This window comes from Bufo gargarizans, chromosome 8 (genome assembly GCF_014858855.1).
Source record: "Bufo gargarizans isolate SCDJY-AF-19 chromosome 8, ASM1485885v1, whole genome shotgun sequence".
In the NCBI taxonomy this organism is placed as follows: domain Eukaryota; kingdom Metazoa; phylum Chordata; class Amphibia; order Anura; family Bufonidae; genus Bufo; species Bufo gargarizans.
In genome coordinates, this window is record NC_058087.1 from 145,311,247 (window position 1) to 145,337,665 (window position 26,419).

A 26,419-nucleotide genomic window follows, 5' to 3' on the forward strand; every position below is an offset into this window, starting at 1 on the left:
GCGGACACCCGAACGCTGCAAGCAGCGTTCAGCTGTCCGCCTGTCCGTGCGGAGGCGAGCGGAGCGGAGGCTGAACGCCGCCAGACTGATGCAGTCTGAGCGGATCCGCTCCATTCAGACTGCATCAGGGCTGGACGGCTGCGTTCGGGTCCGCTCGTGAGCCCCTTCAAACGGAGCTCACGAGCGGACCGACGAACGCTAGTGTGAAAGTAGCCTGACAAGGGAGGGGGGGGGAAGAGAGTGACAAGGGAGTCCGCAGAGCCAGACTGCAGCCAGAGACCAGATCATCTAATTGTCCTGGTGGTAAGTAGACAATGCAATATGTGTATTATTTAATTGTTTAGTTATTAATACTACATTTTGCGGACCGCACATTGCCGGCACTAAGAGAATATGCCTATTCTTGTCCGTTATTGGGGACAAGAATAGGACATGTACTATTTTTTTTTCAGGTTCGGAATTGCGGATCCGGGTCCGCAATTCCGGATCTGATAAGGGGGGGGCGGGGGTGCCAATTTTTATCTTGCCTAGGGCGGCAAAAATCCTTGCACCGGCCCTGGTCAGACTTACTGACGTCACGCGCCTGATCCTCCCACTAGGCGGCGCAGGCGCGTGACATACAGTGACTGAGTGAGCGCCGCACTGCCTGCCTGTTACCGCCCGCCCTGAGCCCCTGAGCAGTGCTGATGCCTGCTGTGAGGCGAGTGATGGTCTGGGGGGGCATTAATTACAATGGGGGGATGGGGGTTATTACAATGGGGGGGGCATTAATTACAATGGGGGGGAATTAATTACAATGGGGGGGGCCACTGTGGGAGACATGAAAATGGGGGCCACTGTCACTGTGGGGGACATTAAGTTTAATAAGGATCACTATGGACATTATTTAGAATGGAGGCTGCTGTTGGTGTCATTACTCATTATAACTGTATAATGTCTGATAGGCCTAGTCCTGAGCTGAGTTATATTACCCTGCCCATGCCCTGTATAATAATGTACCCATCCCTGATACCCCATTAGTTATATTACCCCGCTGGAGTAATATAACTAAGGGGTATCAGGGTACATTATTATACAGGGCAGGGTAATATAACTCAGGACTAGGCCTATCAGACATTATACAGTTATAATGACATCCACAGCAGCCTCCATTCTAAATAATGTCCATAGTGATCCTTATTAAAAATAATGTCCCCCCACAGGCAGGCAGTGCGGGCGGCGGCGCTCACTCACTGTACCTCACGGGGGGGGGGGGGGGGGGGGAGTTTTTTTGACACTCGCCCTGAGAGAAATTTTACCTAGAAACTGCACTGCCCTACCCCCCCCCCCCCCTCTGCCTAAAGCCAGGGGGGCTTGGCACCTTCTGCAACAAAACAGTGAACTCTTGACAGGGCATCTGCATTGATATGCAATTTACCTGGCCTGTATTCTATCACATAGTCAAAGTCCTGTAATGCCAGGAACCACCTTATTTCCCTAGCATTATTTCCCTTGTTTTGACTCATCCACTTCAATGGGGTATGGTATGAGAAAACTCTGAACTTTCTGCCCAGCAGGTAATACCTTAGGTACTCTAGGGCCCATTTTATTGCCAGACATTCTCGTTCCACAATAGAGTAATTTCTCTCACAGGAGTTCAGTTTTCTACTTAAATACATAACAGATTTTTTTTGTTTTGAGGAACAAGATAAGGAATTAGCAATTGTCACCTTCTCAAACTCCGGATTAGAAACAGTAGGAGAGAAGAGCATAGTCGACAATGACTCACGTTCTCTCCAAGGCTATCTGCCCTGGTTTCCCATTACCTGGATGATGGACTCTGTAATTTACCTCCCCAACTTTTTCGATCCCATGGCTTGAACTCTCTAATTCAGGCAGAGCGGTTGTAAACACTTCTTTGAGCTTCTTGGGCCCTCTGGAGATGTTACTTGACTATGGGCATCACCTTGGCAATTCTTTCCTGCACTTGTACAACACACTTCTGTATGGAGTAGCTTCAGTCTCCCATGTCTCCTAAGCTACATCAAGCAAGCCCCGGGGGTGTCTACCATAGAGCAACTTAAAAGGTGAGAACCCTGTAGAGGCTTGAGGAACTTCCCGGACTGAGAACCACAAATATGGCAACAAACAATCCCAATACTTACCATCTTTTTTAATGGCCTTTTTCAGCATTGCCTTCAAGGTTTTATTGAACCTCTCTACAAGGCCATCGGTTTCTGGATGGTATACTGAAGTTTTTAACTGTTTAATCTTCAGTATTTTACATAGCTCGTTCATAACCCTGGACATAGATGGGGTCCCCTGGTCAGTCAAGATTTCTTTGGGGAGTCCCACTCTAGTGCACATATGAAACAACTCCCGAGAAATAGACTTAGCGGAGGAGTTTCCTAAAGGCACTGCCTCTGGGTCTCGGGTAGCATAATCCAGTACTACTAAAATATACTGGTGTTCCCTAGTCTATTTGTCTAACGGTCCCACTAAGTCCATGGCGATCCGTTCAAATTGCACCTGTTGTCAGCATGCGGCTCTTGGGGAACACCATTTAGAACAGTCACATTTGCTAGGGCACCTTTCAAGGTAGGGTTCTTCAACTGAACAAAATTACCTTGAGTGATATCATGATCTGGTCAGACTCTCTTGTCTAACTCTCATCTCCCACCAAAACAGATAGCGAAAACCGCTACCCCACAGTTCCCAAAACAATGGAAGATAGTAAGGCTTTTGATACTGTCACACATAGAAGGCTTATCAATAAATTACAGTCTTTGTGCTTGGACTCCCATATTGTTGAATGGATTAGGCAATGGCTGAGAGACAGACAACAGAGGGTTGTAGTCAATGGAGTATATTCAGACTATGGTCTTGTTACCAGTGGGGTACCTCAGGGATCTGTTCTGGGACCCATCTTGTTTAATATCTTTATCAGCGAAATTGCAGAAGGCCTCGATGGTAAGGTGTGTCTTTTTGCTGATGACACAAAGATTTGTAACAGGGTTGATGTTCCTGGAGGGTACACCAAATGGAAAAGGAATTAGGAAAACTAGAGGAATGGTCAAAAATCTGGAAACTAAAATTTAAGGTTGATAAGTGCAAGATAATGCATCTGGGGCGTAAAAACCCAAGAGCAGAATATAAAATCAGTGATACAGTCCTAACCTCAGTATCTGAGGAAAGGGATTTAGGGGCTCATTATTTCAGAAGACTTAAAGGTAGGCAGACAATGTCATAGAGCAGCAGGAAATGCTAGCAGAATTCTTGGGTGTATAGGGAGAGGCATTACCAGTAGAAAGAGGGAGGTGCTCATGCTGCTCTACAGAGCACCAGTGAGACCCCATTTGGAGTATTGTGCTCAGTACTGGAGACCAGATCTCCAGAAGGATATTGATACTTTGGAGAGAGTTCAGAGAAGAGCTACTAAAATAGTACATGGATTGCAGGATAAAACTTACCAGGATAGATTAAAGGACCTTAAAATGTATAGCTTGGAAGAAAGACGAGACAGAGGGGATATGATAGAAACTTTTAAATGCATAAAGGGAATCAACAAGGTAAAAGAGGAGAGAATATTTAAAAGAACAAAAACTGCTACAAGAGGACATAGTTTTAAATTAGAGGGGCAAAGGTTTAAAAGTAATATCAGGAAGTATTACTTTACTGAGAGAGTAGTGGATGCATGGAATAGCCTTCCTGCAGATGTGGTAGCTGCAAATACAGTGAAGGAGTTTAAGCATGCATGGGATAGGCATCCTTTATATAACATAGGGCCAAGGGCTATTCATAGTATTCAGTATATTGGGCAGACTAGATGGGCCAAATGGTTCTTATCTGCCGACATATTCTATGTTTCTAAGATCCCTCCCTATTATCATTGCATGCAATGTCTTTCACAACACCAACCTTATGTGACACTGCCCCACATTTAGTGGTTATGGTGACTTGAGCAATGGGATAGTCTTTAACACCCCCATGTACACACATCACCCCCATGACCTGTCCAGACGCAGGCAACACAGGGAAAAGATTCTCTTGGAGAAGCGTTACCAGGCTTCCCGAGTCTAGTAGTGCAGTCTGGTGGCCACTTTTGACAGTCACTTGGCACATCTGAGGCCCTGTTTCCTGGTATGGTACAGCACTGCTGTTGGGGTGTGCAAACAAGGAGCAACGTCATGCTATATCACACTCCATAGGTTCGGTCGTCGATGGACCGTGTGCTGCAATGTGCCCCGGGTTATGATACCTCCAACAAACTAAATGGCGGGTTGGGCTTTAGAATCAGTTTCTAGTGGTTCTCTTTTCTTGCCCACTGGCACTTGCCCCCACTCTCCCCCAGGTTTAAACCACCTCCTACTAGGCTCAGCATAGACCTAGGGGTTACATGGAGCTGCCTTCACTTTATCTGCCCCAGCAAGGAGGTTCTCCGCTGTGGTATACCTCTTCACAAGGTTTACCAGCTGGTCAGCATTCTGGGGATCTCCTTGGGCAACCCAGCGCTGTACTGGCACTGGAAGAGAGTGAAGATATCGATCCATTACCACTTTTTCCACCATATGCTCTGGGGAAGACGACTTTGGGTACAACTACTTCCGAACTAAGTGGAATAGGTCAAACATCTGTGACCTTTGTGGCTTGTCTTTGCAAAAAATCCGTTGTTGTACCCGCTGGGCCTGGAGTGCGGTACATACCCAAAGGCGAGCAAGTATTTCAGCTTTTAGTTTGTGTAACGGCCTCGGTGTTGTGCGCTGTGACACATTTGCCGTACATGCAGGTTGCGAGGGGCAACGCGTGGTTGTTTTCATGTGTGTGCTTTGCTCCCCTTATTCTGGTTCCTCCTCTGTCTGGTGCTGGAGAGGTTAACTACCTTGCTGGGTGTGGTCACTAGGTGCTTCTTATACCTGTGGCTTATGGCCAGGAGTCAGTTGTACTCCAGTCTTGGTGTGTGCTGGAGTTATACTCCTTGTCTGAAGGTTCCATCTTCCAGTGTGAGGGCCACCTTGTGGGGCATCGATGTCTCCAGCGATGTCTTCCTTAGGTCTCCACCATTTTCCCTACCTTACAAGTCCAGCAGGAATTATAACAATGGATATCAGTAGGGTAATCCTAACGTAATACTACTAGTCCAGCAATGATACCCTATTATACAAAAGGATAACTAAAATTTAATGAGAAGAAGAACAACTAACCTATGTAATTACCCAGGTGGGCCCACAATCGGCTGGGTGAGCTAAATAAGGGGTGGGGGAAGGTGTCCCTAAAACTACTGCCCTGCTCTACACCTCTGCCCAGGGACGTCCCCTAGTGGTGGGGACTCCCTGTCCTCGAGCCTAGCCTCACCTCCTGTCTAACCCTGGAATGGTGACAGGTGGCGAATAACTAGTATCAGAGTGGCCCACCAATGGATAACCAACAAATGCACAAAAAGAACGAAAAAGGTGCCCACTGTATACAGCCCTCGTGACAGTTTGCCAGGAGGTACAGGGTACACCAAGTATATTAAAATTCACACGCGGACAGACAAACGCATACTGATAGGATAGTTAAAGATAATAAACCAAAACCCCGACGCGTTTCACCCAACCAGTGGGATCATCAGGGGGTAATAAGGGGTGGGTATATAATGATAGTCAAATACGGAGCCCAAATATGTAAAATAGGCCCCGTTAGATGCGTAATAAAATATTGCGTTTAATAATATTACGTAATATGATCAGACCCAACCTTAGTATGAAGGTAAGTAGATAAGTCAGTGCCGGATGGCGGGGTACATACGGTCACTTGGCAATACACCGGATGGTTGAGGATGATATAATGGACACCCGCTAGAGACGGGCCTCTTGGTCACAACGGGCAACTTGTCACAGTACAATGGACTGCGAGAGTTAGCCACAAAGGGCATCACCCAGGTCCTCTTAGTTTAAATATAGCTGAGGAAACAGTTAATACCAGCATATAGCGACCTTACAGGATATGGCTCCCACAATAGAGGATTCTTAACCATGTAGGACATGTAGTCAACATCCAGCTGGGGTCGGTCTGATTCAGGGTCTGATACACCTGGGTGATGCACGGGGCGACTTTTCTTGATGCCCTTTGTGGCCCACATCCTCCACTATATGTGAGACAGGACCATTCAGACAGTCTCTTTTCCCAGGGTTTGTTGGGCATACACAGCAAAACTGTACAGGCTTGAAAAATGCGGTGATATAGGCTTCTCACCAGCTTGTATGTTTTCACCTAGAGATTCCACTTTGCATAGTGGTCTTGTCCATGTGTCTTCCTCTCAGACCAGCACACGCACACTGCTCTCTGGCAGCATGCCTTTTAATTAGTTTTCCACCTGTTTGAGGTAGGAACACCCGGGATGGAGTATGGGAGTGACCTTCCCACCCAAGCTCTTCAGTCACTCCTAAATCCTGGACCCAAACTCCAGCTACCACAAACTCACAACCTACCTCCGGGACTTACTGTATATCACTGAGAGTAGCAGCCTCAGTGATGCATACCTGCCATCTATGACCTCACCCATTGAATGCTTATAATAGTAAAACTGGTGGGATGTGGCGAAGGGTGTTACCAAAAAAAGACACTTCCCTTGTTGCATTTCAAATCCGTGCACAAAATCTGCAGTGTGAACAAGCCTTAAAGGGTTTCTACCACTTCGTTTTCACATAATTAGCTTTCAGACACAAGCGATCCGCTAGTGTCTGCTCTGCCAAACAATCCTAATATAATAGCTTTTGGGGCAGCTGTTTCGCTAAAAAAAGAACTTATATTGATATGCTAATGACCCTCTATTCGGCGCATGCGCAGTGAATGTCCGACCCTTCCCTGCTCAGACATCTCCACTGCGCCTGCGCCGATGACGTCATAGTGCTCCATCGGCGCAGGCGCAGTGGAGATGTCTGAGCAGGGAAGCGGTCGGACATTCACTGCGCATGCGCCGAATACAGACGCGCACGGCGCATGCGCGAGAAGTCGTCCGCTTGATCGCATTCCGGAGGAGATGGGCGGGCTGAAGGGACGCGCTGGGCGGCGGCATCTTGTTAAGGTAGACCGATCCTCTAGGTGCTAATGACGCCCCCATAGCACCTAGAGGGTCATTAGCATATCAATATACGTTTTAGCGAAACGGCTGCCCCAAAAGCTATTATATTAGGATTGTTTGGCAGAGCAGACACTAGCGGATCGCTAGTGTCTGAAAGCTAATTATGTGAAAACAAAGTGGTAGAAACCCTTTAAGGCTGTGGTCACATCACGTTTTTGCCCTATGTTTTACATATACGTTGGGGAAAAAAAGGATACAAAAGCGTAGTACACTACATCCATTAAAAAAGACGTACCGTATATGTTAACATATGTTTTTTTCAATGGAAATTTACGGTGACGGATGTCACTGCATGGCATCTGTCAGAGGCATCCGTTTAACGTATATGATTTTTGTATATGTTAAATGTAAGACAAAAACGTGATGTGATTAAGCCCTAAGATGCAAAGAAACTTTATTTAGGACAATGGTATTCTTACACACATCAGTAATACAGCAGCAGCTAATTCATAGGAACTATCTATGGCTGCCACTGCAATTTTAGGTACATGAGATGGATGAGATAGATGTCATATCTTTTTTTTAAATAATAATACAAAATAATAACCTTACTATTAATAATATCTAATAATACTAAATAATAACCATACTATTTCACCATTGGAGAATTATAGGAAAGTAGACTTCTGAAATGGGCAGGAATCAGCTAGGTTACACCACTGTTGAGATGGTGAAAAGTAGGGTTAATAAACACTCAAATGCTGTCGTTTTAAGGAGTGTAAAGAACTACATAGCCAGTTGTGTGTTAAATGGGCACAAAATAATTGGCAGGGTCAGTAGGCTTCATTGCTCATGTGAGATAAAAGGTTCACTAAATAAGGCTCATCTGAAAGCTCCCAGTACAGCTTTTGATATTTTCAGGTAACTCAGATCGAAAGCCCTGGGAATTCTCAGATGATAAATCTGTCAGTATTTGCATAACCATTACTTCTCTTCTGCAGTGAGGAAACTTTGACAAATAATCTATCAGATTCCAATCCACAAGTCACCACCTATATATATTATATACATACAGTACTTTTCAAACATTCTAGGCAGGAGTGGAAAAAGTGCTGCAAAGTAAGAATTCTTTCAAAAATAGAAGTGTTAATAGTTTATTTTTATCAATTAACAAAATGCAACCAAAAGAGAAATCTAAATGTAATCAGTATTTGGTGCGACCACCCAGTTTGCCTTCAGAACAGCATCAGTTCCTGTAGGTACACTTCCACTTTTTGAAGGAACAGCAGGGAGGTTGTTCCAAACATCTTGCAGAACTATCAACAGATCTCCTGTGAATGTAGGCTTGCTCAAATCTTTCATCTGCGATGATACGGAAGCAACCCTCAAACAGCGCTCAAACCCTCCCCCAGGGTAGCGCATGTCACATGACAAGAAAGTCACGTGGCCGCGCACAAGATGACGAAACAGACGTCACGTGGTCGCGAGTCACGTGGAGACACGCAGCCGGCTGTAACCATGGGGAAGGATTCACCTGAGCACAGCGCGATGGCACACCGTAGCGCATGTGCAGGTTGCGCTCTATTCCAGGATAAAATATATATAAAACCCCCATATATTTTTTATTTTGTGACAGCTAGGACCTTATTTTCCACAAGGCACTGGAGGCGGTGCCAGGTACCAGGCCATAAACTGTGCTAAAAAAATATTTTTTACATCACTAAAAGTGCAACACCAAGCGATCAAAAAGGCATATGCCCTTAAAATAGTACCAATCTAACCAGCACCTCAGCCCACAAAAAATGAGCCCCTACCTAAGACAATTGCCCAAAAAAAAAAAAAAACTATGGCTCTCAGACTATGGACACACTAAAACATGATTTTTTTTGTTTAAAAAATGCTTTTATGGTGTTAAATGTAAAAAAAAAATATAGACACATTAGGTTTAGCCGCGTCCGTAACAACCTGCTCTTTAAAAATACCACATGACCTAACCCATCGGCTGAATACCATAAAAAATAAAAACAGTCTAAAAAAACTAATTTTTGTCACCTTACATCACAAAAAGTGTAATACCAAGCGATAAAAATGTCATATGCACCCCAAAATAGTGCCAATACAACCTTCATATCATCCCGCAAAAATGAGACCCTACCTAAGACAATCGCCCAAAAACTGAAAAAACTATGTCTCTCAGACTATGGAGACACTAAAACATGATTTTATTTCATTTTTTTAAATTATATCATTGTGTAAAACTTACATAAATAAAAAAAAGTATACATATTAGGTATTACTACGTCTGTAACGACCTGCTCTATATAAATATCACATGAACTAACCCCTCAGGTGAACACCATAAAAAGAACAACTAAAAACGGTGTAAAAAAAGCAATTTTTTGTCACCTTACATCACCAAAAGTGTAATAGCAAGCGATAAAGTCATACGCACCCCAAAATAGTACCAATCAAGCCTTCATCATATCCCGCAAAAAATGAGACCCTACCTAAGAAAATCGCCCAAAAATAAAAAAAAACTATGGCTCTCAGAATATCGAGACACTGAAACATGATTTTTTAAAATAAAGAAAATGCTGTTATTGTGTAAAACATAAATAAATAAATAAAGTATACATATTTTACATATTAGGTATCGCCGTGTCTGTAAGAACCTGCTGTATAAAAATATCACATGAACTAACCCCCCAGGTGAACACCGTGAAAAAAATAAAAAAGCGGTGTAAAAAAACAATTTTTTTGGTCACCTTACATCACAAAAAGTGCAATAGCAAGAATCCAAAAAGTCATATGCGCCCTAAAATAGTACCAATAAAACCATCATCTCATCCTGCAAAAAATGAGCCCCTACATAGGACAGTCACCCAAAAGATTTAAAAAAAACTATGGCTTTCACAATTTGGAGACACTCAAAAATCTTTTTTTTTTCAAAAATGCTTTATTATGTGAAACTGAAACAAACAAACCAAAAAGTAGTCATATTTGGTATTGTCGCGTCCGTAACAACCTTCTCTATAAAAAAAAACACATGATCTAACCTGTCAGATGAACACTGTAAATAACAAAAAGTAAAAACGGTGCCAAAAAGTGCAACATAGAGCAACAAAAAATCATATGTACCCTAAAATAGTACCAACAAAACTGCCACCTTAGGGGACTTTCACACTTGCGGCAGAGGATTCCAGTAGGCAGTTCTGTCGCTGGAACTGCCTGGCGGATCCGTCAAAATGTATGCAAACTGATGGCATTTGTCAGACGGATCAGGATCCTGATCCGTATGACAAATGCATTGAAATGCCGGATCCGTTTCTCCGGTGTCATCCGGAAAAAACCGATCTGGCATTTACTTATTTTTAAATTTTTTGCAGTCTGAGCATGCGCAGACCACAATGCCGGATCCGTTTTGCCAGAACACTCGGAGCCGGCATTAATGCATTTCAATGGGAAAAAATGCCAGATCCAGCATTCCGGTAAGTGTTCCGGAATTTTGGACGGAGATAAAACCGCAGCATGCTGCGGTATTATCTCCGTCCTGAAAAGTCAAAACATCCTGATGCATCCTGAATGGATTCCTCTCCATTCAGAATGCATTAGGATAAAACTGATCAGTTCTTTTCCGGTATTGAGCCCCTAGGACGGAGCTCAATGCCGGAAAAGAATAACGCTAGTGTGAAAGTACCCTTGTCCCGTAGTTTCCAAAATGGGGTCTTTTTTGGGAGTTTCTACTCCAGGGGTGCATTAGGGGGTCTTCAAATGTGACATGGCATCTTAAAATTATCCCAGTGAAATCTGCTTTCCAAAAACCATATGGCGTTCCTTTCTTTCTGCGCCCTGCCGTGTGCCCATACAGCAGTTTATGACCACATATGGGGTGTTTCTGTAAACAACAGAATCAGGGCAAAAAATATTGAGTTTTGTTTGGCTGGTAACCCTTGCTTTGTTAGTGGAAAAAAAATTGATTAAAATGGAAAATCTGCCAAAAAAGTGATATTCTGAAATTTCATCTCCATTTTCCAATAATTCTTGTGAAACACCTAAAGGGTTAACAAAGTTTGTAAAATCAGTTTTGAATACCTTGATGGGTGTATTTTCTAAAATGGGGTAACTTTTTGGGAGATTTTACTCTAGGGGTGCATCAGGGGGTCTTCAAATGTGACATGGCAGCTTAAAATTATCTCAGTGAAATCTACTTTCCAAAAACCATATGGCGTTCTTTTCCTTCTGCGCAATGCTGTCTGCCTGTACAGCAGTTTATGACCACATATGGGGTGTTTTTGTAAACTACAGAATCAGGGCAATAATGAGTTTTGTTTGGCTGTTAACCCTTTCTTTGTTAGTGGAAAAAATTGATTAAAATGGAAAATCTGCGAACAATTTGCAAAATTTGCTAAATTTTTGGTAAATTTGGTATTTTTTTATAAATAAAAATTAAAAAATTTTGACTCCATTTTACCACTGTCATGAAGTACAACATGTGATGAAAAAACAGTCTCAGAATGGCCTGGATAAGTAAAAGTGTTTTAAAGTTATTACCACATAAAGTGACACATGTCAGATTTGCAAAAATCGGCCTCGGATTAAGGCCTCTTTCACACTGGCGGGTGTGGCCCGTTGCCGTATTGCGGTCCGCAATACACGGGCGCCGTTCCGTGGGCATTCCGCATCACAGATGCGGACGCATTCACTTGCATGGGTCCGCAAATCCGGAGATGCGGAATGGTGCGGAACGGAACCACGGAACGGAACTCTACGGAAGCACTACGGAGAAGCACTTTTTGCACAACGGCCGGATCAAGTGAATGGGTCCGCGATCTGCTGCGGCTGCCCCACGGACTGTGCTCGTGCATTGCGGCCCGCATTTTGCGGGCCACAGCACGACCACGGGCTGCACACGCTAGTGTGAAAGAGGCCTTAAGGTGAAAAGTGGCTCGGTAGTGAAGGGGTTAAAGGGAATGTGCCATCAGAAAATGGCTAGAGTTGTGCTTATTCTGAACAACTTTAATTCAAATTGATTTGCTCAACTATAAACATGTCCTACTGTTTAAATCACTTATTCTTTTTTCTTTTTTACTTTTTGGTGATTTTTTTCCCCCTATGTTAATATCTATATTTAAAGTCGTAAAATCATGCAGTTTTCTCACTGACCATAAGACCTACAAAATGTCAAGACTTCCTGTTCTTTACAACTAACTTTTCAGTAGCCATTGTTAAAGTGGCCCTAAATTAGAGCATTTGAGATGCACTCTGGTGCTCCAAATCAATGTACCCCCAGGGGGTTAATATCCACGCGTGGTTGAGAGACTGGACACTGACACAGAAGCTGGTCAAAGCAATCTCTAATTTATTACAGAAAGTAAGCGGTATATGTATCTTCAGAAAAGGGCAGTACTTTCTGAGGCCCAGGCATTATTTCATTGGCTCAAAAGGAAGAAGAGATAAGAGAAACAGAGATAACATCCTAACATCTGCGCACTGTGTATCACTTTGGAATGTGAACTAAAGTAAACATCTAAGTGTCGGCCATCTTGTAATGGCGTCTATTCTAACAATAATACTGCATACGTGATATGTGACACTTCAAGCAGGTGCTTCTCTATAGGCAGTGAATAATATGTATATATCATCAAGTCATATGATTGGCTTATGCATTCCTCCACAATCTATACACCTCCCTTGGGACATCTGTACAAATATGAGAAAACAGACCCTTCCCACAGCACAGCGCTTTGCCCCCCCCCCCCTCTCTTCTCCAGTCTTGAAACAAAGAGGGGGGTGGGAGGCACTTGAAGAAGAAAAAGTTAACTCATTACAGTCCTAGAGATACAAAATATTGAATAAAATTCACACATCTTTAACACCATCTCATTATCATCACAGGCACAATTACAATGGCAGATATCACCCCTATATAGATAAACAAGATTTTTAATTCACGATAGTTGATGTCACAGCTTATCTACTCCCGCCTGACCTCTTTACAGGTCACAGATCATTCTTAGAAAAATCTCCCATAGAAGTCAATTAGGTCCCTTCCAGTCTATTGTTTTTATGGCCCATATGGCTGCCTTTAATAAAACAGTAAACCATAATTCTCAAACTTTATCTTGTGTTGTACTTCTCCAATTTACTCATGTGTGACCAATTTCATAAAATTATGTAAACAATCGGGACACTCGTAGAGTAGAGGTTGTCCCAATCTGAATATTTTACTATGTTCTTACTATATGATTTACTTTTGTAAAGGCTCTTGTTAGGGCGGGAAAGAGTGCCAAGCCCCGTTCCCGACAGCAGAGACATGGAGCATTAACATGATTGATAATGCTCGGTGCCTCTCTGTGATCTCTTTACTACAAAATCACAGGGAGATAAAGTTGTCACCGAGATTTTGTAGTAAGAAGATCACAGAGAGGCAGGGAGAGTTATCAGTCATGTTACTGCTCCGTGTCTGTGCTGTCCAGAACATGGCTTGGCACTCTTACACGCAGCGGATTACCCGCACAGCATCTGCTTGTGTAAAAGAGACCTAAATGTTTGGTTAAGATACTTACCATGTACAATTGTGTTTTCAGATACTTTTGGCGAGGCCTGTGGCAAGATTACAACTAAAATCAGGATTAAAGGTGCAGATTTAGAACAGGCCTCATGTGATGAACTAAAGAAACCAGTGGCAGAAAACGAAGATGTGGACAACCCAGTGGGTGCCAATATTTATGACAACGCTCTGTCTGATTATCTGTTTCCTTTGCCGGCGGTAGAGGAAGGAGCTGCTATTCTCGTCACCACAAAAACATCTGCTTGTCTTAATCCTGGCCCAGGTGTGAGGGGTGAAGCTTTTGTGGAAATATAATCTCACATCTCTCTGTCATTGATTGAGACACTAGACGACACCAAGAGCTCTGTGCCTGTTGAATGTGTATATATGCTACGACATAACAGCTATGTGACTACCATTGTCAGGAGGCCTATTTTGTGATGTGTTACCTCATACTACGATCTTTTACATAAAGATCTGAAACGCACATCAGTTATGATCCACATCCTTTGTACAGAGCTGTAGCTAGGCTTTACTTCATCTAGGGCAAAATAACAATTCACAGCACCCATCCGTGCCTCATCCTGGATCAAGGCTCGTGCCCCAGTAGTCCCCCTAGCTATGTCCCTGCTTTAAAGGGATTGTCGGGCAGAATAACTTTCTGGAAGAGGCAAAATGTTGTTAAAAATGAAAGAAGCATTACTCACCTCACTGATTCCCCATTGACGTCATTTGGGTCTCTGCTGGTCTCTGTTTCCTGGTCTGGGATCAACACACAGGAAGTAATAGGAGATGCCTGCTCCATGCCTCCTAAGTGTCCCTCTTTTGACCCAAGTCCCTCTGTCCCTCTTTGATCCTTAAATGTCCCTCTTTTTGATCTTAGAAATTAATGCTTAAATGTGCATTAACAAATCTACTAAACTATCTGTATGGGTTCTCTATCTGTATATTAGACCAGAACAGATGATTTATAAGCTAATATTTAAATGGATATTGAAGTGCAAGAAACAAATTGTCCCAGGGGCTCCACATGCTGTAAAAAAATAAAGGCACTTACACTCACCTAACCATCCCCAGCCGCTGCAGTTGTGACATAATTGAGTCAGTAATTATGCTTTGGGCTGGAGTTATCGGCATATATTGTCCCTCTTTGCAATTTTCAAAAGTTGGGAGGTATGGCCTGGTCAGCCAATGACTGGCTTAGGCGGGTCACAGCAGTGGCCAGTCATTGGCTGAGTAGGCATCTCCAGCCGTTTTCTGTGTGTTGAGCCTGGACCAGGAAGCGGAGAACATCAGTGGTGGGGAATCAGTGATCGGAGTAATCCTTCTTTTATTTTTTTCACATCATTTTACACCCAGTATCCTGACAGACAACCCCTTCAAGTGAAGGCCCACTCCTGATTAATATTCATGACTTTCAGCATATCAACAGGGTATGCATTATATTTTTATTTTAACATTCCCTTCCTAGCTTTCTAACTTTGAATATATTTGATTTATCAGGGGTTTCCATTTGCCACTTCTTAAAGGGAACCTGTTACCATGAAAATGTAAAAATATTCCGCAGGCAGCATGTTATAGAGCAGGAGGAGCTGATATATATATAAATATACACACTGTGGGAAAAGATTAATTATAACTTGTATTTCATTCATTTAAATTCCTGCTCATTCTGATCTTTGAAGCTTCAGCTTAGACACCATGTTCAATGTGATTCCCGTCATTGGGTCTCAATACCGGAAAAAAACTCTTCCGTTTTGTTCACATTCATTGTCAATGGGAACAACACGTAACTGAACAGAACTTAATGCTCCAAAATGCATTCTGTTCAGGCTGCGGTTTTCTTTCCGTCGGGTGATGAGGAGCAAGATTGATCCGTCATGACCCACAATGCAAGTCAATGAATAACTCTGACACAATAGAAAACGGATCCGTCCAGCATTAACGTTCAATGGAGTTCATGACGGATCCGTCTTGGCTATGTTAAAGATAATACAACCGGATCCGTTTATAACTGATGCAGACGGTTGTATTATGAGTAACGGAAGCGTTTTTGCTGAACCCTGCCGGATCCAGCAAAAACGCTAGTGTGAAAGTAGCCTTAGCGAGTAAAATTAGTGGCTCAGGACGGAAGGGTTTGGGTTCATGAAGAATTGGGCTGAATTTTCTGTCAGCTGCACTCTTCCCATTAATGTGCAGCCTGTTCTATTGTAGAATCTGTTCCTAACTACAATAGGAACAGGTGCAGTTGTACTGGGGGAAAGAATGGTTAGATCAGTGTTTCCCAACCAGTGTGCCGCCGGCTGTTGCAAAACTACAACTCCCAGCATGCCCGAACAACCAAAGGCTGTCCGGGCATACTGGGAGTTGTAGTTTTGCAACAGCTGGAGGCACACTGGTTGGGGAACACTGGGTTAGATGGCTGAAGGAGTATTGAAACTAGGATTTGGGTGGAGGGAGGGTGGTCATACCAATATGGGGGTAGATAGGTTAGTTAGATAGAGAGTGGCATATAGGAGGGGATGGCAGGGATTTAGTGGGGGCTGGTGTTAGTGAGGAAAGTATGGAGGTGACTAGCAATAGGTGTACCAAAAACATAAAGAGAGCTGCTGGTAACAAAGCATGTTACAAACCAACAATAAAAACCAAGGTGCCCACAGAATCTCAAGAATTTACATTCGGGGAACTTAATGTGGAAAATTAAAGAATAACGGAAAAGGCATGTTCACAAATGCCAGAAGACTTGCAGGCAAAATGGGGGAGCTGGAGTCTATTGTATTGCAGAAAAACATACCTGTGGATGTAAAAAATTCAAATCGCCCCCTTTCCCCAAAATAAAAATAAAACAAAAAAATACACATAATGGGTATTGTCACGAGCAAAAAGACAGATACTATAAAAAAAATCATCCCCATACGCCAAACAGCAAAACAAAAAAACTTCAAAATGACCCATTGGTCGCTTCATTTCCCACAAAAATTCACAAATGAAATAAAAAGTGATTAAAAAGTCGTACACACACGTGCACAGTGGAATCAATTAAAAGTACAGATCGCCCCCCAAAAAAAAAAAGAGCCCTCACACAGCTCCGTACACATAATTACAAAAAGGTCAGAATAGGGTGAAGAAAAAATTAAACAGATTTTTTCCAAGTTTTTTTTATTATTTTAACAGTATCAAAACGTAAGAAAAACTATACATATAAGGTATCGCCGGATTCGTACTGACCTGTAGAATGAAAGTAACTGGCCAGTTTTATCACACATCGAACGTCATAAATAAAAAAAAAACGGTAAAACTGTGGCAGAATTCCTTTTTTTCCAATTTCACCCCATTTGGAATTTCTTTTCCTGCTCCCCAGTATATTATATGCAATATTATATGCAAAATTAAATGGTGGTGTTGGAAAGTTCAACTTGTCCCGCAAAAAAAATGTCCTTGTACGGCTATGTAAGGCTACTTTCACACCTGCGTTTAGGTGCGGATCCGTCTGCAAAGACGGATCCGCACCTATAATGCAAACGCTCAGATCCGTTTAGAACGGATCTGTTTTCATTTGCATTGTTTGTTTTGTTCATGATAATGCAAACGGATCTGTTTTGACTTACATTGAAAGTCAATGGGGGACGGATCCGTTTGAAAATTGAGCCATATTGTGTCAACTTCAAACGGATCCGTCCCCATTGACTTACATTGTAAGTCTGGACGGATCCGTTTGCCTCCGCACGGCCAGGCGGATACCCGAACGCTGCAAGCAGCGTTCGGGTGTCCGCCTGCTGAGCGGAGCGGAGGACAAACGGTGCCAGACTGATGCATTCTGAGCGGATCCGCATCCACTCAGAATGCATTAGGGATGGACGGATCCGTTCGGGGCTGCTTGTGAGAGCCTTCAAACGGAACTCACAAACAGAGCCCCGAACGCAAGTGTGAAAGTAGCCTAAGTGGAAAAAGAGGCAGGGAGTACAAAACGAAAATGCAAAAACAAAAACACCTCTGGGTTAGGGCTCATTCAGACGGCCGTATGCTGTCCGCAAAAATGGGGATCCATTTTTTTGCGGATTAGATGCTGTCCCATTCACTTCTATGGGGCCTTTTTCTTCCATTGCACAGCTCAGCCAAAAAATGAAAAAAAGTCCTATACTTGTCAGTGAAAATCAGGACATGGCCCTATTGAAGTCTATGGATCAGCAAAAAACGGAATGCAATCAGTTTTTTTGCGGACATGCTGAACTGTCCGGAAAAAAAAGGGATCCACATTTTTGCGGACAGCATACGGCCGTCTGAATGAACCCTTAAAGCTACATTGGGTAATGATACAGCAAAATTTATTATTCTGGGTAACAGGTATTAACAACTAAAATTAAACCTCACATGGTTTATAGCTGCCGTAAAAAGGGCAATAAACAACAAAAAAAAAACTGCATTTAAAAAATACAAAATGCATATTTGAGGAGTCATCTGTAGCCTTTGAAAGCTTAATAAAATCTGTAAAAATTGATAAAATATGCAAGAATACAAAATTAATGCCAGGTGGCCCACGAGAACAAAATAAATGTCAAAAAAATATTTAAATATATGCCGGTCCCCTAAATAATGGCAATGGGGAGGTGGAGCTACTAAATGGGTATTTTAAGGGTACTTTCACACTAGCGTTTTTCTTTTCCGGCACTGAGTGCCGTCAAAAGGGCTCAATGACGGAAAAGAACTGATCAGTTTTATCCCCATGCATTCTGAATGGAGAGTAATCCGTTCAGGATGCATCAGAATGTCTTCCGTTCAGTCATTTTGACTGATCAGGCAAAAGAGAAAACCGTAGCATGCTATGATTTTATCTCCGGCGAAAAAAACTGAAGACTTGCCTGAATGCTAGGGTCGGCATTTTTTCCCATAGAATGTATTAGTGCCAGATCCGGCATTCAAAATACCGGAATGCCGGATCCGTCCTTCCGGTCTGCGCATGCGTAGACCGAAAAAAAAAAAGTGGAAAAAATAAATGCCGGATCCTGCTGGATCCGTTTTGCCGGATGGCACCGGAAAGACGGATCTGGCATTTCAATGCATTTTTTTGACTGATCAGGCATTTTTAAGACTGATCAGGATCCTGATCAGTCTTACTAATGCCATCAGTTGGCATACGTTTTGCTGGATCCAGCAGGCAGTTCCGGCGCCGGATCACTCTGCCGCAAGTGTGAAAGTAGCCTAACCCTGTATTATTACCACTTTTTGGTGTGGCCTCATCTGGAATATGCTATTCAATTCTGGGTACCAGATCACAGAAAGGATGCCCTGGAGCTTGTAAAGTTCAAAGAAGAGCAACGAAACTGATAATGGGCAGGATGTGGTCAAGTTTAAAAAGGCTTACCCGGTAGATGAAATTCTTAACATTAATGCTTATCAAAATGTGTAGAAGTCTGGGTTTCACTCCCCTTCCCCAAAATTCCAATCCCCATCCATCCCTTGGTTGAACTTGGTGTATTTTTTCAACCTTACTAACTATGTAACTATATACAGAAGGAGAAACTGAGAACATTGATATATATCTATGTGGGAAAAATTAATTAAAATGAGTAATTTATTCATAAAATCCCAGATCATTCTAGGCTTTGACATCAAGTGATTGTGTATACAGAGATGGCTGTCAATCACTGATAGGACCGCCTCCTGGACTTCAAAGCCCAGAATGATCAGGAATTTAAATGGATAAATTATAACTTTTACTGAATCTTTTTCCATAAAACTATGTATCAATGTGCACAGCTCCTCCTGCCTGCAGTTTACACTACATTTTCATGGTGACAGGTTCCCTTTAAGGGCTGTGACATAGTGAGAGGATTGGTCTGGGAAAACAGGTATTTTCCTCCCATCATGTGCTGCTGGGCTGATTTACAGCCAGGTGAGGTCAAATACCGGACCGGATTTTAAGCAGCACCTGGCTGTCCTTAAATAGGCAGCAGGGCTCAGAAGCCAGGTCTCTGTGTTGGGATCTGGGAGCCTTGTGTCTGGATGAAGGCTTGCTACCTGTTTGGCGTGAAAACAGGTTGGTGCTGCTATGCTCAAGGACTCTTTGAGGCAGAATTGCCGCATGGTGTGAATTACCACCAACACTGCAAGGTGACTTTTTGTTTGATTATATTATGACTGCTTGTTTTGTCACTTGCCTAAAGTGTTAATAAAACACTGAACTGTTTGATACAAATAACTTGTTGTTGCCTCTATACAGCGTCCGCTAATCCTGTCTACCAGAGCGAAACACCACAGGGCTCATTCACACGACCGTATGAATGGGTCCGCATCCGTTCCGCAATTTTGCAGAACGGGTGTAGTCCCATTAATTTAAACAAATAAAGAGCATGTTCTATTCTTGTTCGCAATAGGCAGTGGGAACGCACATGACAGGTATCCATGTTTTGCGGATCTGCAAAACTTATATGGTCGTCTGAATGCCCCCTTATGCAGTGCACTCAACTGAGTACTTAAGTAATAACTGAGTGTTTGAGGTTGGTGTCTGGTCCCCTAACACTGATATACTGCTCAGTCCATCAATGACCCTAATCTAGATATTATGCTATACATTTTGTGCCTTTTTACTTTTAGTTTATGTAACTAGTATACATGACTTACTGACCAATGTCTCTTTTTCAGCTTTATGTTTATTGATCATGTAATTTATAAGCTACAATTTTTGTAAGTAAATATATATGGATAACATGTTATCAATAAATACCTTTCTGTATTGATGAATGTACCGTTTCCCTAGGCTAGAACCAGAACTGACTTTACTGACTTTATTCTCTGGCACCGACAGGCACAATCTTGAACATTACAATTAAGGGCGGGTTCGCACTGGCGTAAGGGTATTCTGTTATGCATTCCGTTTATAACGTAGTTATAACGGAATTCTAGGACAGAATAGCATTCCGTTTTGCTCTGACCTAATACATGTCTATGGAGTCAACAGGACTATTTTCCCGTCATGTATAACGGAAACAAACCGTTATTTGGCCCCATAGACATGTATCGTATTAGGACGGAGCAAAACAGAATGCTTCTTAATGGCTTCTGTTTTGCATTCCGTCCTAGAATTCTATTATAACTCTGTTATAATGGAACCTATAATGGAATTCCCTAATGACAGTGTGAACCCTCCTTTAGCTGGAGGGGGTGCCCGGGGTGAGTCTAGTCAGCCACTCATCTGTATGTTTCACACTGGCCCACATTTACCAATGTGAGTGCATCCAGATATTTTTTGTATGTGCCTAGCCCAAAAAAGGGGGTGGTTTAACAGAAAAGGGATCAGGCTATGCTTGCTTGTGGCAAAATTGTGCCACAGTTCTGGAGTAAAATTGTGTCTCAACAACAACAATAGGTGGTATAAAGTAAGACAAAAGTATCTGGCCCTGTGTAAGCCGTGTACCGGGGTGGGCTCCCCAGGATACAGTGGAGTGATGAACGAGGAAAGCAACCCCAACACCAGCTTTTGCCAAAACAGTATTTTACTCAAAGGGGTTTTCCAGGAATTAAGAAAATGAAAATACTTAAATATTACTTTATAATAAATATATTCTCAAATACCATTCATTAGTTAAAATGGCTCGTTTTGTCTGGGGAGCAATCATCAGGGGAAACAAAATGGCCGCTGTCCCATCCATTGGTTGACACAAAACCTGTCCTAATCACACAACAGGACAAGTTACTTTACAACACTGAGGTAAAGAGCTGCCTCATCCTCCTCTCTGCTCTGCTTGTCAGGTATTATGATCCTGAATACAGATGATAATAACTTTAGCTGAATCTCTGGGGAATCTCTAGTTCATGAGGAGACATGAAGTACAGAGAGGACGGACAGGACAGACTGTGGTAATGGAGACTGCATACAAGAGCTGCTGATCATTAGCCACACCTCACCCTCCTCTCGTGTCTCCTCATCATCCCCATTTCCACAGAGTTTCACCTGTATTCAGCATCATGATTTCTGACAAGCAGAGCAGAGAGGAGGATGAGGCAGCTCTTGTTGTGAAGTAAATTGTCCTCCTGTGTGATTAGGACAGGTTTTGTGTGTACTAATAGGAAGGTGGCCATTTTATTTCTCCTAATGATTTCTCCCTAGACAAAACAAGCCATTCTAAGTAATGAAAGGTATTTCTGAATATATTTATAATAAAGTAATATTTAAGTATTTTCATTATTTTTTTTTTATTCCTGGAGAACCCCTTTAAATGTGGCAATGAACACGACGACAAATGCTGGGAACATACAATAAATTTACATACACCCAGTCCTTGTGCTGTACAGCACGCCGCCCTCCAATGGATGCAGGAGGAAAGTGTGGTAATTTATCTACTGGCGGGCACAACTAAACTGTCACACCTTACCTGTTATAACCCTAAAAAAACAAGAACAATTGTTTGGGTGCATGGTGCAGGCTAGTCTACAGTGCAGCACAACAGCTTATAATCTTACAATGCTCTACAGCAGGGATAGCCAACCTGCGGCTCTCCAGCTGTTGCAAAACTACAACTCCCAAGGAAAAAGGGGTTAGTCAGCACATCCCAATGCACAGGTGCACGTCGCTATGGCTGAAAACACAAATAGAACAACCAAATAAAGTTCAAAGACATATTACATTGCAAATGCTATGCTAATAAATTAGAGATGCTTGGCAAATATATTTTGTATGAAAATATTTGAGCCCGTCTGCCGCACGTCAAGGCGATCTCTATAAGATGGGAACCTAACACTAAGTTCACCTGTTATGTGCCATGACAGCGACCATGAAGTTCAGGAGGTGTAGGTTCCACATGCATACTGGGCCCCTTAGTATGGTGGTTTATATCTCTGTGGTGCCAAAATGGCCTCCATTGAATCCAGGGACTACAAGTACCAACATGCATGCAGAGCAAACTATATACTCATGCTAATTAAAATCAGCCTGTGAGGCAAAAGCTGTTGCTAAACTACAACTCCCAGCATGCCCAGACAGCCTACAGCAGGGAATGGGGGGAATTGTAGTTTTAAAATAGCTGGAGAGCTGCAGGTTGGCCAGCCCTGCTCTACAGGATTCCCCGTCCCATAACTGGTCCGGAGGTTTTTTCGTTTTTGCGTTTAGCTGTATGAAGGCTTATTCTTTGAGGGACAAGTTGTACTTTTTAATGCCACCATTAATCATGGCATAAAATGTAGTGGGAAGCGCGAAAAAAATTCAAAATGGGGTGGAATTGGAAAAAAAATGCAATCCCTCCACTGTTTTATGGTTTTCATTTACGGCAAAACTGACCCTAGCCCTTCATTCTCTGGGTCAGTACGATACCACATATGTATAGGTTTTTTATGTCTAAATAGTGTAATAATAAATTTTAACTCTGAGAAAAACCATATTCTGACCCCCATAATTTTTTTTTTTACTAATGTCTACTGAGCTGTTTAGGGGCTCATTTTTTGCAGAACAATCTGTACTGTTTATATATACCATTTTGGAGCGTGTGTGACTTTTTGAAAAAAATGTATTACTTTTTTTGGGTAAGAGAAGCAATGAAAAAATGACCCTTTTTTCCGTTACGTCATTCGCCGTATTGGAATTTTTTTTCTATTTTAATAGTATGGACGTTTTCAGTCACGGTGACACCCATGATGTTTATATATATTGTTATTTAGGTTTTTATTTTTTAATTATACGTAAAGGGGGGTGATTTAAACTTTTATTTATTTTTTATATATTTTTTAACATTTTTTTAAAAAAATTGTAATCATTTTGTGCCTCATATATGAGTTTATTAATTATATTTTTTTAATTTTTAATTTTGGTTTATCAGGGATTTTATGTTTGCCATTTACAGTCAACTTTGCTAATTTCTCATCCTGGCCTGCCATCTGGTGGCCAAAATAAGAATTGTAGCATAAACATTTTCAGCCTTATCAGCAAGGCTGAGAGTGTTCAGCCCAACTACCGATGCCCGAATAGGCCACACGTTTTTGTGCATTTAGGTGCCGTGATCTCACTTGATCACGGCATCTAAAGTATTTAATTACCGCGATCGGCATTATTGCCAGTCACGGTAATTACCTGCAGGTCTCTGCTCTGTAGAACAGCAGAGATCTTCCAGCCATGACGCCCGTTGCACGTGCTAGCGGGCGCCATGTTCGCACATTGCTCCAGCTCCATACATGTACGGGCAGCAGATAACTGTTTAGGCAGCACGATTTGCTGCTCAGATATGATGATTCAGGTGGCTGCATGAACAATGTTTCGCTCGTTCATTAGGTGATCGGCTGCACCTTAGATACGTTCACAGGAACGTTCGCCCACGATAATCGGCCTGAATATTAGGATGTGTAAACTTTCCGTAATCTACAGGATTAGTAAAACTGTCCTACTGTCTCTCAGCTCCGCACAGCTACACCAGATACATGCAGTGCCACACCTCACATGCATAGCCTGTTCCTCAATGTCCGTTACTGTACCTTTAACCTAGTTACACATTCTGATACCCTTAAATAAAATCAAGTGTGACCAATTGCCTTCAGAAGTTACCTACTTAGTAAATAGAGTCCACCTGTGTGTAAATTATTATCACTATAACTACAGCTGTTCTGTAAAGGGCTCAGGGGTTTGTTAGAGAACATTAGTGATCAAACAGCATCATGAAAACCAAGGAACACACCAGACAGGTCACTGATTAAGTTGTGGAGAAGTGTAAATCAGGGTTAGGTTATAAAAAATATCCAAAGCTCCGAAAATCTCATGGTGCACTGTTCAATCCATCATCCGAAAATGTAAGGAGCAAGGCACAACTGCAAACCTACCAAAACATGGCCGTCCAACTAAACTGACAGCCCAGGCAAGGACAGCACTAATAAGAAAAGCAGCCAAGAGGCCCATGGTCACTCTGGAGAGGCTGCAGAGATTCACAGCTCAGGTGGGAGAATCTGTCTATAGGACAACCATTAGTCGTGTACTCCACAAATCTGGCCTTTATGGAAGAGTAGCAAGAAGAAAGCCATTGTTGAAAGCAAGCCATAAGAGGTCCGGCTTGCAGTTTGCCACAAGCCATGCAGGGTACACAGCAAACATGTGGAGGAAGGTGCTCTGGTCAGATGACATAAAAGTTGAACTTTTTAGCCTAAATGCAAAACGCTGTGTGTGGCAGAAACACTACACATCATCCGTGAAACATGGTGGTGGTGACATCATGCTGTGGGGATGCTTTTCTTCAGCAGGGACAGGGAAGTTGGTCAGAGTTGATGGGAAGATGGATTGACCTAAATACAAGGCAATCCGGGAGAAAAACCTGGTAGAGGCTGCAAAAGACTTGAGACTGGAGTGGAGATTCATCTTCCAACAGGACAACGACCCTAAACATAGTCATAGCTACAATGGAATGGTTTAGATCAAAGCATAATTATGTGTTAGAATGGCCCAGTCACAGTCCAGACCTAAATCCCATTGAGAATCTGTGACAAGACTTAAACCTTGCTGTTCACAGATGCTCTCCATCCAATCTGACTGAGCTAGATATGCAAAGCTGGTAGAGACATACCCCAAAAGACTTGCAGCCAAGGGCGTAACTACGATAGCGGCAGACCATGCGACTGCTATGGGGCCCAGGGCGAGAGTCGGCCCTGTCCTCTTCTACTGGAGGTGAAAACTTGGTCAGGACCAGTGGCATATCTCCAATAGAGACACAGAGCGCATAGCTGCTATGGGACCCCTGGAGGAATGGGTCCCGCAGTGGAGAATGGGCCACGCTCAATAATTACACTTAAATATCTAGCTACCTGTGAGAGGAGAATATAGTACGTGGAGAAGGACCTTTGGCAATGTCATCATCACCATGTGACCAGTGCAGGAAGCCAAGCAGAGCAGCGAAGTCGGAAGGACCTTTGGTGATGTCATTATCAAGTGGCCAGTGCAGAGGACTGGTGAAAGACTTGTGAGATGTGAGGGGGCAGAGATCCTGTGTGGTGCCTGGAGGAGAGGTTAGTGGTGTCCTGGGATAACCCATATAACATCCTACAAAACCTGGGAGTTGTAGTTCTGTTCTATTATATCCCCCTCCATGTAATTTCAACTTATGCCCTAGTACAGTCTGGTAATACTGGGAGTTGTTGTTCTGTCCTATTATATCCCTCTCCATGTAATCTCAATTTATGCTCTAGTACAGTCTGGTAAAGCTGGGAGTTGTAATTTACTCTTATACCCCCTCTCTGTAATGTATACTGATGCCCCATAATAAGTCTGGCCATACTGGGGGGTTATAGTTATTTCCTTTTAAAGCTCTCACCTATTAAAACTGGATGAGGCCCTATAATAATCTGGACATGCTGGCAGTTGTAGTTCTCTCTTCTAATGCTGGGTTCACATCACCGTTTAGTTTTCCGTTTTGCGTGCAGGACTTTTTTCCATTTAAAATAACGGATCTCAGATAGAAGTGGCTCAAACGGATGCAGAATGTGCAGAACTGATGCTGGAAATAGAGGATCAATTTTTTTCATTATTTGTCTGTTCTTCTGACCGATCAGAAGTGCGGAAAACTAAACGGTGATGTGAACCAGGCCGTATACTGTCTCTGTGTAATATGGAATAATAACAGCCTTGACGTGCTGGGAGTTTTAGTTCTCTCCACTTTTACCTCTGCCTGTACAGGTCCTTCTAAAAAAATTAGCATATTGTGATAAAGTTCATTATTTTCTGTAATGTACTGATAAACATTAGACTTTCATATATTTTAGATTCATTACACACCAACTGAAGTACTTCAAGCCTTTTATTGTTTTAATACTGATGATTTTGGCATACAGCTCATGAAAACCCCAAATTCCTATCTAAAAAA

General features: G+C 42.6%; 1 protein-coding gene across 2 annotated transcripts in view; it reads left to right on the plus strand.

Annotated features, from left to right (window-relative positions):
* Positions 1-15,130, plus strand: part of TNFRSF17 (TNF receptor superfamily member 17) — a 43,773-nt gene extending 28,643 nt beyond the window's left edge. For both annotated transcript variants that reach the window (XM_044304828.1, XM_044304829.1), the window contains one exon: positions 13,630-15,130. In XM_044304828.1, coding sequence (XP_044160763.1) covers positions 13,630-13,907 — 278 coding nt within the window. In that variant the 3' untranslated portion in view covers positions 13,908-15,130. The remainder of the gene's footprint in view (positions 1-13,629) is intronic.
* The last annotated feature ends 11,289 nt before the right edge of the window (positions 15,131-26,419 follow it).